Genomic DNA, 14,275 nt, shown 5'->3' on the forward strand with positions numbered 1-14,275 from the left:
TGCATGTGCGTCATTTTTGTCCCAAGTTCAAAGCTCCTGCACATTAAAAAATATCGCACAGTTCTAGCAGTGACAAAAACAGAGCCATCAGTACTTCATGTTTGCGCAATCCAGGACAGAACCCAGATTAGGAGGACAGAATCTACTTTTTGGATGGGGCTTGATAGTGTCTGGAAAAAAGTGACAGGATTATTATGATGCTCGGGTGAAATGTTCTTGGTTACAGCTCTGTCAGGAGTGGTTGAAGTGCCGAGAGCAGTTTGGGATGATGAGTTGAGAGTTTTGAAAAGAGTTGCCTTCAGCAAAATACTTTGGTATATATGTATAAAACTGTAATGAACAGTCAATTCCCAACATAGTTAAGGTCCAAGAGTAAGGTTTCAGGAAAGTGGAAGTTACTTTATCCACATTTTATCTGCACACTGATGGCTCACTGGAACCTGAAAGGATCCAGATGAATGGACACTTGGCTTATCTGCATATCTAATGAATGTGGTGACCTGATTGAACATGACGGTGTGGAGTTTCCATTTGATTTACACCCAAATATCAATGGAATCTGGGAAGAATCAAATGAAGTAATTTTTTAAATTCATTCGTGGGACATGGGTGTCGCTGGCTGGTCAACATTTATTGCCCATCCCTAGTTGCCCTTGGAGGGCAGTTGAGAGTCAACCACATTGCTGTGGCTCTGGAGTCACATGTAGGCCAGGATAAGGATGGCATATTTCCTTCCCTAAAGCACATTAGTGAACCAGATGGGTTTTTCTGACAACTGACAATGATTGTTAATTCCAGATAATTTTTATGGGTGGTACGGTGGCAGTGGTTAGCACTGCTGCCTCTCAGCGCCCAGGGTCTGATTCCCGGCCTTGGGTCACTGTCTGTGCAGAATCTGCATGCTCCCCCCGTGTCTGCGTGGGTTTCCTCCGGGTGCTCCGGTTTCCTCCCACAGTCTGAAAGACATGCTGGTTAGGTGCATTGGCCATGCTAAATTCTCCCTCAGTGTACCCGAACAGGTGCCAGAGTGTGGCAACTAGGGGATTTTCACAGTAACTTCATTGCAGTGTTAATGTCAGCCTACTTGTGACACTAATAAATAAAAAAAACTATTGAATTCAAATTCTACCATCTGCCATGGCAGGATTCAAACCTGAGTCCACAGAACGTTAGCTGAGTTTCTGGATTAATAACCTGGCGATAATATCACTAGGCCATCGTCTATGCTAAAGATTAGGGACTTTCAAGTGTAAGTGAGTCATGTCCACAATTATCTTAACAGTGAAGTGTTGCCGATATTTTAAGCCAGTTCAAAAATCTGATTGAAGCAGTCCTTGCCCGCAAACCTGGTCACGCCCACCCCTGGTTGGATTGTGTTCTTTTGAGGGTGCTGACCACATCATGCTGATACTCAGACACACAGGAACCCCATGGTCACATATAACCAGTGTTAATCACCTAAACTGCAGTGACCCAGAACTCAATTGAAGCCTGTCCCAGGTCTACTTCTATTGCTGCAAGGACACAGCTGTGCAACTTCAGTCGACCTCAGTGATCACAGCAGCAAGAGCGCAGCAGCAAGAGCGCAGGTCAAAGCAGTCAGTGAATCAGAAAGTAAGACCAAGCATTAACTCAGCCAGCTAAAGAAGGGCTCATTTCATACCAATGCAACTCCCAAGATTCTGTAGAACCCCTGTTCCAGTCAATAATCGATTGCACTGATTCGCAGGAGATCCTACATTTGTGCTGATGCTAATGGGTTCCTGTAGTAACATAAATGTAACTTCACCTCAGCAAAACCAGTACAAAGTTCTGTGCATTCAAAGAGTAAATTATTAGGAAAGACCATTGAAATACAGCTTATCTGGATTTGAAAGACATTTAGTTATACTACTGGGGAGAATAAGGATGGGGGATAGGGCAAGGATATGATGGTCATCATGGAAAAACAATGGGCTTGCTAACCCCAATGGCGATTTACTGTTCCTACCATTCCTTTCTTAAAGTGCAATAGTGGATAGTGGAGTCAGACACTTTAGGAACATTGAAGCGGTTATTGGATAGGCACATGGAGCACACCAGGATGATAGGGAGTGGGATAGCTTGATCTTGGTTTCAGATAAAGCTCGGCACAACATCGTGGGCCGAAGGGCCTGTTCTGTGCTGTACTGTTCTACTGTTCTACTTCTACTACTCTAAAGCTGACTTTATTATTCGATCACGGGATGTGGGCGTCGCTGGCTGGGCCAGTATTTATTGCCCAGCCCTGAGGGCATTTAAGAGTCAACCACATTGCTGTGGATCTGGAGCCACGTGTAGGCCAGCCCGGGTAAGGACGGCAGATTTCCTTCCCTAAAGGAGATTCATGAACCGGATGGGGTTTTACAACAATCAACAATGTTTCATGGTCATTATCAGTCATTTAATTCCAGATTTTTATTGAACATAGAACATAGAACATTACAGCGCAGAACAGGCCCTTCGGCCCACGATGTTGCACCGACCAGTTAAAAAAAAAACTGTGACCCTCCAACCTAAACCAATTTCTTTTCGTCCATGAACCTATCTACGGATCTCTTAAACGCCCCCAAACTAGGCGCATTTACAACTGATGCTGGCAGGGCATTCCAATCCCTCACCACCCTCTGGGTAAAGAACCTACCCCTGACATCGGTTCTATAACTACCCCCCCTCAATTTAAAGCCATGCCCCCTCGTGCTGGATTTCTCCATCAGAGGAAAAAGGCTATCACTATCCACCCTATCTAAACCTCTAATCATCTTATATGTTTCAATAAGATCCCCTCTTAGCCGCCGCCTTTCCAGCGAAAACAATCCCAAATCCCTCAGCCTCTCCTCATAGGATCTCCCCTCCATACCAGGCAACATCCTGGTAAACCTCCTCTGCACCCTCTCCAAAGCCTCCACATCCTTCCTGTAATGTGGGGACCAGAACTGCACACAGTACTCCAAGTGCGGCCGCACCAGAGTTGTGTACAGTTGCAACATAACGCTACGACTCCTAAATTCAATCCCCCTACCAATAAACGCCAAGACACCATATGCCTTCTTAACAACCTTATCTACTTGATTCCCAACTTTCAGGGATCTATGCACACATACACCTAGATCCCTCTGCTCCTCCACACTATTCAAAGTCCTCCCGTTAGCCCTATACTCAACACATCTGTTATTCCTACCAAAGTGAATTACCTCACACTTCTCCGCATTAAACTCCATCCGCCACCTCTCGGCCCAACTTTGCAACCTGTCTAAGTCTTCCTGCAAACTACGACACCCTTCCTCACTGTCTACCACACCACCGACTTTGGTGTCATCAGCAAATTTGCTAATCCACCCAACTATACCCTCATCCAGATCATTAATAAATATTACAAACAGCAGTGGCCCCAAAACAGATCCCTGAGGTACACCACTTGTAACCGCACTCCATGATGAATATTTACTATCAACCACCACCCTCTGTTTCCTATCCGCTAGCCAATTCCTGATCCAATTTCCTAGATCACCCCCAATCCCATACATCTGCATTTTCTGCAGAAGCCTACCATGGTGAACCTTATCAAACGCCTTACTAAAATCCATATATACCACGTCCACTGCCTTGCCCCCATCCACCTCCTTGGTCACTTTCTCAAAAAACTCAATAAGGTTAGTAAGGCACGACCTACCTGCCACAAAACCATACTGACTATCACCTATCAATTCATTACTCTCCAAATAACTATAAATCCTATCCCTTATAATTTTTTCCAACATCTTGCCGACAACAGAAGTGAGACTCACCGGTCTATAATTCCCGGGGAAGTCTCTGTTCCCCTTCTTAAACAATGGGACAACATTCGCTAACCTCCAATCTTCTGGTACTATACCAGAGGCCAACGACGACCTGAAGATCAGAGCCAGAGGCTCTGCAATCACTTCTCTTGCCTCCCAGAGAATCCTTGGATAAATCCCATCCGGACCAGGGGATTTATCTATTTTCAGACCCTCCAGAATATCCTGCACATCCTCCTTATCAACTGTAATACTGTCTATTCTACTCCCCTGCAACCCAGTGTCCTCCTCAGCTATATTCATGTCCCCTTGCGTGAACACCGAAGAGAAATATTGGTTCAATGCTTCACCAATCTCCTCCGGTTCCACACATAACTTCCCTCTGCCATCTATAACTGGCCCTAAACTTGCCCTAACCAACCTTCTGTTCTTGACATACCTATAGAACGCCTTAGGATTCTCTTTAACCCTATCCGCCAAAGTCTTCTCATGTCCCCTTTGAATTCAAATCTCACCATCTGCCGTGGTGGGATTTGAACCCAGCTCCCCAGAGCGTTACCCTGGGTCGCTGGATTACTAGTCCAGCAACAATGTCAGAATATCTTCCCATTTCTGAGATCCTCCAATTCTGGCCTCTTGTGCATCGCTGATTTTCATCCCTCCTTCAAGCCTTCAGCTGCCTTGGCTCTGATCTCCAAAATTCCCCCTTGAAAATCTCTGCCTCTTTCCTCCTTCAAAAAAAAAAGAGCTATCCCCAGCATACCCCCTAACTTTATCTTTTATTCCCGTTCTGCACTTTTATCAAAGAATCACTACAGCGCAGAAGAAGTCATTCGGCCCATCAAGTCTGCACCGACTCTCTGACCAAGACCAAATATCTTACCCAGGCCCTGTCCCCATAGCCCCACATGTTTGCCATGGCTAATCCATCTAACCTACACATCTTGGGACACTAAGAAGCAATTTAGCATGGTCAATCCACCTAACCTGCACATCTTTGGACTAAGAGAGGAAACCCATGCAAACATGGGGGAGAACGTGCAAACTCCACACACACAGCCACCCAAGGCTGAAATTGACAGTTTTCCTTGGGTCCCTGGTGCTGTGATGTTAACCACTGTGCCAATGTGCTGTCCAATTTTATATTCTGCAGATTATTCCTTTTCCTTCTCCCCTGTGTACTCTATGAATGGTATGTTTTGCCTATATAGCTCACAAGAAACAATACTTTTCAGTGTATCCCAGTGCATGTGACAATAAATCAAATATTTTTCCAAATCTACTTCTTTAACCATGCTTTAGAAACAGAGATTAGGAGCAGGGGTAGGCCATTCAGCCCATTGAGCCTGCTCTGTGAAACAGCATGATCATGGTTGATCATCTATCTCAATAGCATACTCCATTCCCATACCCACTGGCATGTTTAGACCGGTGTTTTCCAGCTCTTTCAGAGTCTGATTTCGCTCTGCATTGTCTGCTGATCGGCTCATTTGTATTTGTGAAGCCCTATCGGCTAATGCAGAGTCACCAGGCTCTGATTGGATGCCCAGTGCACTCTGCAGTGCCGGGCCTTTCCATTAGTTGGGGCCCGGTGCCTGGGCGTGGTGTGTTATCATTGTAAAATCCACGGGTTCACAGTCCTCTGAGTGAAGAGAAATTTCTTCATCTCAGTCCTAAATGACAAACCCCATATCCTGAGACTGTGACCCCTTGTTCTAGAATCCCCCTGCCAGAAGGAAGCGTCTTTGCATCCATTGTGACCAGCTCTGCCAGAATTTTATTCGTTTCAATTAAATCCCCCCCTCATTCTCCTAAATTGCAGTGAATACAGGCCTAGTTGACCCAGTCTCTCCCTCACATGAAAATTCTGCCATCCCAGTAAGCAGTCTGGTGAACCTTCGCTGCGTTTCTTCCATAGCCTTTCTTAGGTAAGAAGACTAAAACAGCGCACACTGCTCCAGGTGTGGTCTCACCAAGGCCCTGTGCAGCTGCAGTAAGACATTCTTGATCCTGGACTCAAACCCTCTTGCAATGAAGGCCAACGTCCCATTTGTCTTCCTAACTGCTTGCTGCACCCGCAAGCGCGCAGCCTTTGATCAGATGTCTTAATATCACTTGCCTTCATATCAAATTTTGTTGTGCAAAGATCCTGTGAAGTACCTTGATACATGGTACGATGTTAAATGTTCTATTTAAATGTAAATTTTTACAGCTAAGCTGTCCTTTTTTAACATTAGTACTCGCTCAATTGAGTGACTCCATTAGTTAAAGAATCACCGGTTAATACCACATTTATTTTGGGGGGGGGGTGGAAAAGAGAAGAGATGAAGGGAAAAAACAGCCTGACTAGTTTCTGAAACACCAGTAAACTCCAGCATTGTCCCCAGACAATACAGAAAAGTAACCTGAATTTAAGCCAAAACAATTTAATATTGTGTTACACAGATCAAGATGCTTTCCACAAACAACTCGAGGTTTGGAATGACAGAATCTAATCGGAATTGTTTCTCGCAGATTGGTTGGACACAGTACAAATTTTTCAAATGTTCACCCTTGGTAAAGTGGTCATTCTCTTAAACCAACATGAAGGTTGAACAGAAGATCAGCACAAGCAGCCAAATCCTATTTGTTTCTGTTTGTGAGCAGGTGCACACTGTCTGGCAGCTGCCACTGAATTGGCAGCCTGTGCAATTATTTTGTTTAAAAAGCTGCAACCAAAAGCCAAGGTTCTACAGATAACATTCACTTTAATTTGTTTCCCCCCTGCTTTACTTGAATCACCTCCACATGATCAGAGGTTTTTATAGAATCATAGAAATTTATGACGCAGAAGGAGGCCGCTCGGCGCATTATGTATAATGAAAAAGAGCTACCTCGCCTAATTCCACTTTGCAGCTCTTAACCATGAACAAGAACAAAGAAAGGTACAGCACAGGAACAGGCCCTTCGGCCCTCCAAGCCCGTGCCGATCATGAAGCCCAAACTGAACTTAAAAAAAACCTTTGGCCCTCACTGGGTCCGTATCCCCCTATTCCCTTCCTATTCATGCACCCATCCAGATGCCTCTCAAATGTTGCTAATGTGCCAACTTCCACCATCTCTGATGGCAGCGCGTTCCAGGCACCCACCACTCTCTGCATGAAAAACGTACCCCGCGCATCTCCCTTAAACGTTTCCCCTCTCACCGTGAACCTGTGCCCCTTTATTGGACAATGAAAAAGCCTCTGACTATCCACCCTGTCTATGCCTCTTGGTCCAGCATTTCAAGTGAATATCCAAAGATGTGCGAGTTAGGTTGATTGGCCATGCTAAAAATGCCCCTTAGTGTCCTGGGATGCGTAGATTGGAGGGATTAGTGGGTAAAATATGTCAGGATATGGGGGTAGGGCCTGGGTGGGATTGTGGTCGGTGCAGACTCGATGGGCCGAATGGCCTCTTTCTGTACTGTAGGGTTTCTGTGATTTCTATGATCTCTATGATTTCTTAAACATGATGAGGGTCTCTGCCTTATAGCATATCATCTCTGTAATTGTTTCTTTAAGCAATATTGTGTCCCCTTTTTTTCAGTCCACTACTTTATCCTGTCTGAAAATCCTGTAACCAGGAGTGATGGGCTACAATTTCCACCCTTCTATAAGCCATGCTTCAACAATAGCTATGATTTCACACTTCCAGGTGTGTCTCTGTGCACTCAGCTCATCTGCCTTATTCATTACGCTCCTTGCATTGTGGCACATACCATTAATCACTGACAACTCTTTTGTTGTCTATTTTTCAGCCTTTGTTTCCTCTGCCTTCCATACTAGCATAATATACTTCCCCACCTTCTATTCCCAGCTTTGTTTCTCTTCTCAGTGCACACTGCGTTTCCCATTTCCCCAGCTAATTTAAATCCAATCCAGCAGCTATTGCAAGCCTCCCCATCTGGCTTGTACAAGTGTCATCTCCTCAAGACCTAATCCCAATGTCCCATGAATCTAATGCCCTCACTCTCCAGTCGTGCGTTTATTTGCACTAGCCCATTTCAGTACATACTGGCTCCAGGAGTTATCAAGGAATTACTATCTTTGACATTCTGCTCATTAATTTATTTCCTAGCTCCCTAAAATCCAAAGCTGACCTCTTCCAGATATGGAACATGATCTCTGGCTGTTCACCCTCTCCCCTCAGAATGTTCTGCAGCTGCTCAGTGACAGCCTGATCCTGGAATCAGGGAGGCAACATGCCAGCCCGGAATCACTTCAGCGGCAACTAGAAAATCCCCTGTCACTTTTGCTTTCCAAATTCTCCTCCTGCCCAACTATATGCCGGAAAATCCATGGTTCTGTTGACTTTGCTTAGGCTGTACTCCTGCGAGAAACCAGTGTAATAGAGTGCAGAAGGAGGCCATTCAGCCCATCGAATCTCCACCAACAACAATCCCACCCAGGCCCTATCCCCGTAACTCCACGTATGTGCCCTGCTAGTATTTACCTAACACTAAGGGGCAATTTAGCATGGCCAATCAACCTAACCTGCACATCTTTGGAGTGTGGGAGGAAACTGGAGTACCCGGAGGAAACTCACGCAGACACGGGGAGAACGTGCAGACTCCACATAGACTGTGACCCAAGCCGGGAATCGAACTCGGGTCCCTGGCGCTGTGAGGCAGCAGTGCAATCCACTGTACCACTGTGTCGCCATAGTAGCCTCACAGTATCTTCACAAGTGCTCGGGATTGAAAACGAGTTGGGCTGCAAGATTCAGTCAGGATACTTCCGCGTTCCTTGCTGGGCGCTCCTTCTTTGTCTGGTGGTCACCGATCCCCTTTCTGTCCTAACACTCTTGAGGTGCAGAGTGACCACCTTTAGTAAGATGTAATGAGTGGTGTGGCACAGGGATAAGTGCTGGGACCTCAATTGTCTATTTAGAGAAATGAAGGGATGGATGGGATGGTTGCCAAATTTGTTGATGACACCAAGATAGATAGGAAAGTAAATTGTGAAGAGGACAAAGGAAGCTACTAAGCAATACAGATATAGTAAAGTGAGCAGGCAAGAGCTCTCAAATGGAGCACAACATTGAAAAATGTGCAATTTTCCATTTTGGCAGGAAGAATAAAAGCATATTATCTAAATGGTAGATTGCAGAGCTTTTGTCACTCTATTCGAGTGTTAGCCCCCTCTTCGAATCCATTCATAGTGGCAATGATGGGTCTGGCCACTTCGATTCTCTCAACTCTAGCCGCAGGAAGAGAGGAGATAGAAATATAGAAGAAGAATGAAAGAGAGAGCGGGAGAGTAACACTGGGAGAATCTGGATCTTGTGAAATGTTTGTACCCCGCACCTCCTAAACCTTCACCTGGTCTCTTACATGAACAGGATTTTCCGCCATCTGTCTCCCCAGTTTTAGTCAAAGTAGAAATGAGAGATGGGGAGGCGATGGCCGAGTGGTATTATCGCTAGACTATTCATCCAGAAACTCAGCTAATGTTCTCAGGACCCGGGTTAGAATCCCGCCATGGCAGATGGTGGAATTTGAATTCAATAAAGCTATCTGGAATTAAGAATCTACTGATGACCATGAAACCATTGTCAATTATTGGAAAAGCCCATCTGGTTCACTAAGGTCCTTTAGGGAAGGAAATCTGCTGTCCTTACCTGGTCTGGCCTACACGTGACTCCAGAGCCATAGCGCACACTATCACAATCACTATCTCTCTCACACTCACTCCCTCTCTCTCTCTCTCATTCACTCCCCCTCTCACACTCATTCAATCTCCCTCACACACACCAGCCAGCCTCAGGTGGCACAATGGTTAGCACTGCTACCTCACAGCGCTAGAGACCTGGGTTCGATTCCCGGCTTGATTCACTGTGGAGTTTGCACGTTCTCCCCGTGTCTGCGTGAGTTTCCTCCGGGTGCTCCGGTTTCCTCCGAGGAAACTAAGGATGGGCAATGGCCAGCTCATGTCCCACGACAAAAATTGAAATATAAAGATTCAGTTAAAAACTGAATTGTTCTGCTCTCTTTCACCTCCCACATCAAATAAAAATAAATATCTAAAATAGTTAAAAGTTCCTAAGGAAGTATTGAACCAAAATGACAGTTATCCAATAAAGGCTAACTTCTTGCTCTAAGCTTTAAAGAGCCAATTTATCACAGGTTATATCAGGCAATTTTCAAATTGTAGTTAATTTGAGTAGCCCGATACCAATGCTACCAGAATATTAAACACTAAACCGGGGCAACTGCAGGGAAGTATACTTTTGTTCTGAATTTATTTTACTGGCCAGGTTATTAGAGTGGAATAATGTGAGCTTCCAGCTATACTTTACATTTCATGATGCTGTATGTGTGCAGGGCCCAGAAGAGGATGAAGATGTAGAGTCTGATCTCACTGTGACAGAGCTGAAGCAAAGGAGTCAGCAGCACAAGCAGCTGGAGAAGAGAATGCTGGGAGAAGATTCCGACGAGGATGAAGACGAGGTCACCAAGTCAGTTGAACAACCAAGGCCACCTGCGGCCAAAGATGTCACTGGATGCACATGGGGAATTGGTAGGTGCACTTACCATGTAGAGCTATGGCACTGAGACAGACTTGTCCAGCCTTTTTCATGGTGGGGGGGGGAGCACATTCCATTTTTCTCCTCACTCGAGCCGAAGAGCAAATTCAGAAACATACGTGAGGAGTATGAAGAAGATAAACAACTTGCTCAATAGAAATAAACCAGCGTCAAAGCAATAAATTGATTATTTTCTTTTGAAAGTAATTAATAAAGATGACCATAGAGAGGGTCAGAATGTGTGTATCTGGCTCACTCACGCCCACTCCCTCTCTCTCTTATTCCCTCCCTCTCTCTTATTCCCTCCCTCTCTCGCACTCACTAAATCTCCCTCGCACACACCAGCCAGCCTCAGGTGGCACAGTGGTTAGCACTGCTGCCTCACAGCGTTAGGGACCTGGGTTCAATTCCCCGGCTTGATTCACTGTCTGTGGAGTCTGCACGTTCTCCCCGTGTCTGCGTGGGTTTCCTCCGGGTGCTCCGGTTTCCTCCCACAGTCTGAAAGACGTGTTCGTTAGGTGCAGTGGCCATGCAAAATTCTCCCTCGGTGTACCCGAACAGGCGCCAGAGTGTGGCGACAAGGGGATTTTCACAGTAACTTAATTGCAGTGTTAATGTAAGCCTACTTGTGACACTAATAAACTTAACTTTATCACCTACCACCCCCCCCCCCCCCCCAACACACACACAAACTCAGCTGCTGGCCCCCTGCAGTCTCTCTTCCACCCCACCCCCCCAACTCTCTCACACACACACCTTCCACCCCCATCTTCCACAGCCTGTCTTCCCCATGGCTCTGACAGAGAGTCTCTCTCTCACTCCCTCCTCCTTCCCCTCTCTCTCACTCCCTCTCTGCTCTGAAAGCCTGTTTTCCTCAGCATATTCACCACTGCTAATGTTTGCTGCTCCTCCACTCACAGCCTGTTCCTCACCCACATTTGCTGCTGATCGGCTCACTAATAAGTCGTCTTAGCCGCAAGTGTGGGAGAGGAACAGGCTGTGATCGGAGGAGCAGGCTCTATCAGAATCTTCAGCTTCACTTACGAGCTCTTTGAACAGTGGCTCTGGGGGCCACAATCCAGCCTGGGATGCATGGGTTGGACAAGCCTGGTGCACAGATTCTGTGATCAGCTGCAATCTAATTGAATGGCTCACTCCTGTTTTCCCATTTCAATTACACGTGTAGTCCTGCAGTTTTCAGTAAACCTATGTCAAGGCAAGTTCAGGGCTGCTATCAGGAAGTCTTCCACACACGCGTGATCACATTTTAAGCATCAAGTAAATGATTTGAAATGCACTGACTGAAATGACATTAGAGGAAGAGTAAGTAATTTACAAACTTAGCTATATCATAGAACCATAGAAAATTATAGCTCAGAAACAGGCCTTTTGGCCCTTCTTGTCTGTGCCGAACCATTTTATGCCTAGTCCCACTGACCTGCACTTGGACCATATCCCTCCACACCCCTCTCATCCATGAACCCGTCCAAGTTTTTCTTAAATGTTAAAAGTGACCTCGCATTTACCACTTTATCCGGCAGCTCATTCCACACTCCCACCACTCTCTGCGTGAAGAAGCCCCCCCTAATATTCCCTTTAAACTTTTCTCCTTTCACCCTTAACCCATGCCCTCTGGTTTTTTTCTCCCCTAGCCTCAGCGGAAAAAATATCCTTTAAAAGTTTTTTTAAAAACAAATTGCAAGGCCATGGTAAAAGATCAGGGGGTGTTAGAATCAATTGGATTGTATTTTCAAAGAGCTGGCATAGGTATGATGGGCTGAATAGTCTACCTAGGTGTCATGTGGCTCTTAACACACGGAATTAATTTCTTGGTGAGGTCGGAGAGAGTTAAAAAGAATTTGGATCATTGGAGGAACGGTGATGGGGAAACCATGTTCTTTCTGAGTGGGTGAACTTAGTTGAGTCAGATTGCCCAATTAAAAACAGAAGCACAATGTCTAGGTTTGATCCAAATACTATCTGTTCGTTGTGTATATATTTCTTAATATAGTCTGAAAAATATGACATTGCTAGACAAATGTTAAACTAGATCAACATTGCCTCATTTGCTTATTCCCGAGTGACAAAAATACCTAGCAAACAGGAAACACGGCTTTTCAATTGGAGGCCAAGTTACTCACTGCTATTTTTGATACATCAATCTGTAGCAAACTTTGATTATTCTTTTGGTTTGTTAATATATAACCTGCTCGCGTTTAAAAAAAGACTGCCAAGCGGAATTTTGTTTATACTGGGAAATTAGAACATTTAAAAAGAAACCTGGGGCAAAAAGGGAATGAAATAAAGATATAACCATTAAATTTGACTGACAGGATTATATTCTTTGGCTTTTAGAGAGTGAGAGGGGATCTCATTCAAACTTATAAAATTTTAACAGGGTTAGATACGGTAGATTCAGAAAGAATGTTTCTGAAGGTGGGGAAGTCCAGAACTAGGGGTCATAGTTTGAGGATAAGGGGTAAACGTTTTGGGATTGAGGTGAGGAGAAATTTCTTCACTCAGAGGGTGGTGAATGTGTGTAAAAGTAGTTGAGGTCAAAACTCTGTGTGATTTCAAGAAGAAATTAGATATAGCTGTTGGGGCTAAGGAGATCAATGGATATGGGGGGAAGGGGGGAATCAGGATATTGAATTAGATGATCAGCCATGATCAAAATGAATGGCAGAGCAGGCTCGAAGGGCCGAATGGACGACTCCTTCTATTTTCCATGCTCCTATGACAGGGAGGTTGTGAAACGAGTCAGCCCATGATTGAGGGCAGTCAGATGTGGGCAGTGGAAGGAATGGACTTTATGGACCAAATGGACTTTTCTTGTTCCAACATCTCTGTTCTTAAGCTTTAAGTAAGGTTGTACTAGCGTTGCAGCCCTGTTTTTATGTGAGAAGTTGTTTGGTATTTGTGCCTTGCTGCTTCAGCACAAGGCCACTGAGAGCAGAAATCCCACTCACCAATAGAAGGTTTTTCTGATAAGCTTCTTGGCTGCACTTTACCTTCAAAAATCCTGAAAACACTCTGCATGGCAAGCATAATGTTTTTTTATAAAACATCGGCACCCTTCTAAACATGAGCTACTCCCAGACCCCATTCAAGACATATTCAGGTGAGGTATTGATTGCTCTGAGCTCTGCTGTGTAATTGAAGGCTGAGTTGCCTCTTGCTGTGTGAAAATAAAGAAAAGTTTGTAAAAAGAAAGCTGCAATGAGTTAAAAACCAAACGTGCTAATTGGCTAACGAATCCCCATCAAGCTCAACTAGTAACTTAATAACCAAGTGGCTTAGCTTTTTTCCTGTGTCTCAACCCTCGACCTTTTGGCGAAGATCAAGTGCCAGATCAAGCCCAAGATGGGGTGCAATGCCTCATTTTGTCAACTTGGATCTTCTTTGTCTCCCTTGTGAGGACCTTGAATTGGATTCAATTGGGTTTTTGAATTTGGTTTTTGGAGCAAGCAAGGAATGGATTTGGGTTTGCCGGGTCCATTTTGAGCATTGGCTTTGTAACTTTAAGAATGGGAGTAAAAAAAACCCTCTCCCTTGTGCCTAACTATCTTATTTTTATTGCTTTAGACCGAGACCATCAGGAGTGAGACTCTATCTCACTTGGCAGCAAGTGATCTGCTATTCAATGAATTATCATATAAAGTAGGTTGTGAGTGCCAGATCTGTGATTGTTTTTTAAATATTTCAACAGTTGAGGATGCAGTGGAGGATGAAAGTGAAGACAACCCATATTCCATTGAATTTCAGGAAGACCAAGAAGCTTTTTATATCAAAGACCCAAAGAAAGCACTTCAGGGCTTCTTCGATAGGGAAGGTAAGTGTTGTTTAAAAAACAAAGTCCCTACTATCAGAAAATTAAATAATCATCACAGAATTAATAAAGACCTCACTGTCAAAAAAGTGACATTTCAGGA

At 44.7% G+C, this 14,275-nt stretch overlaps 1 protein-coding gene across 2 annotated transcripts in view; it reads left to right on the top strand.

The window, feature by feature from the left end:
• Positions 1-14,275, top strand: part of slc4a1ap (solute carrier family 4 member 1 adaptor protein) — a 164,300-nt gene that overhangs the window by 21,223 nt on the left and 128,802 nt on the right. For both annotated transcript variants that reach the window (XM_078212238.1, XM_078212239.1), the window contains 2 exons: positions 10,141-10,336; positions 14,053-14,175. In XM_078212238.1, the coding sequence (XP_078068364.1) occupies positions 10,141-10,336; positions 14,053-14,175 (319 nt within the window). The remainder of the gene's footprint in view (positions 1-10,140; positions 10,337-14,052; positions 14,176-14,275) is intronic.

This window comes from Mustelus asterias, chromosome 5, assembly GCF_964213995.1.
Source record: "Mustelus asterias chromosome 5, sMusAst1.hap1.1, whole genome shotgun sequence".
Classification (NCBI taxonomy): Eukaryota; Metazoa; Chordata; class Chondrichthyes; order Carcharhiniformes; family Triakidae; genus Mustelus; species Mustelus asterias.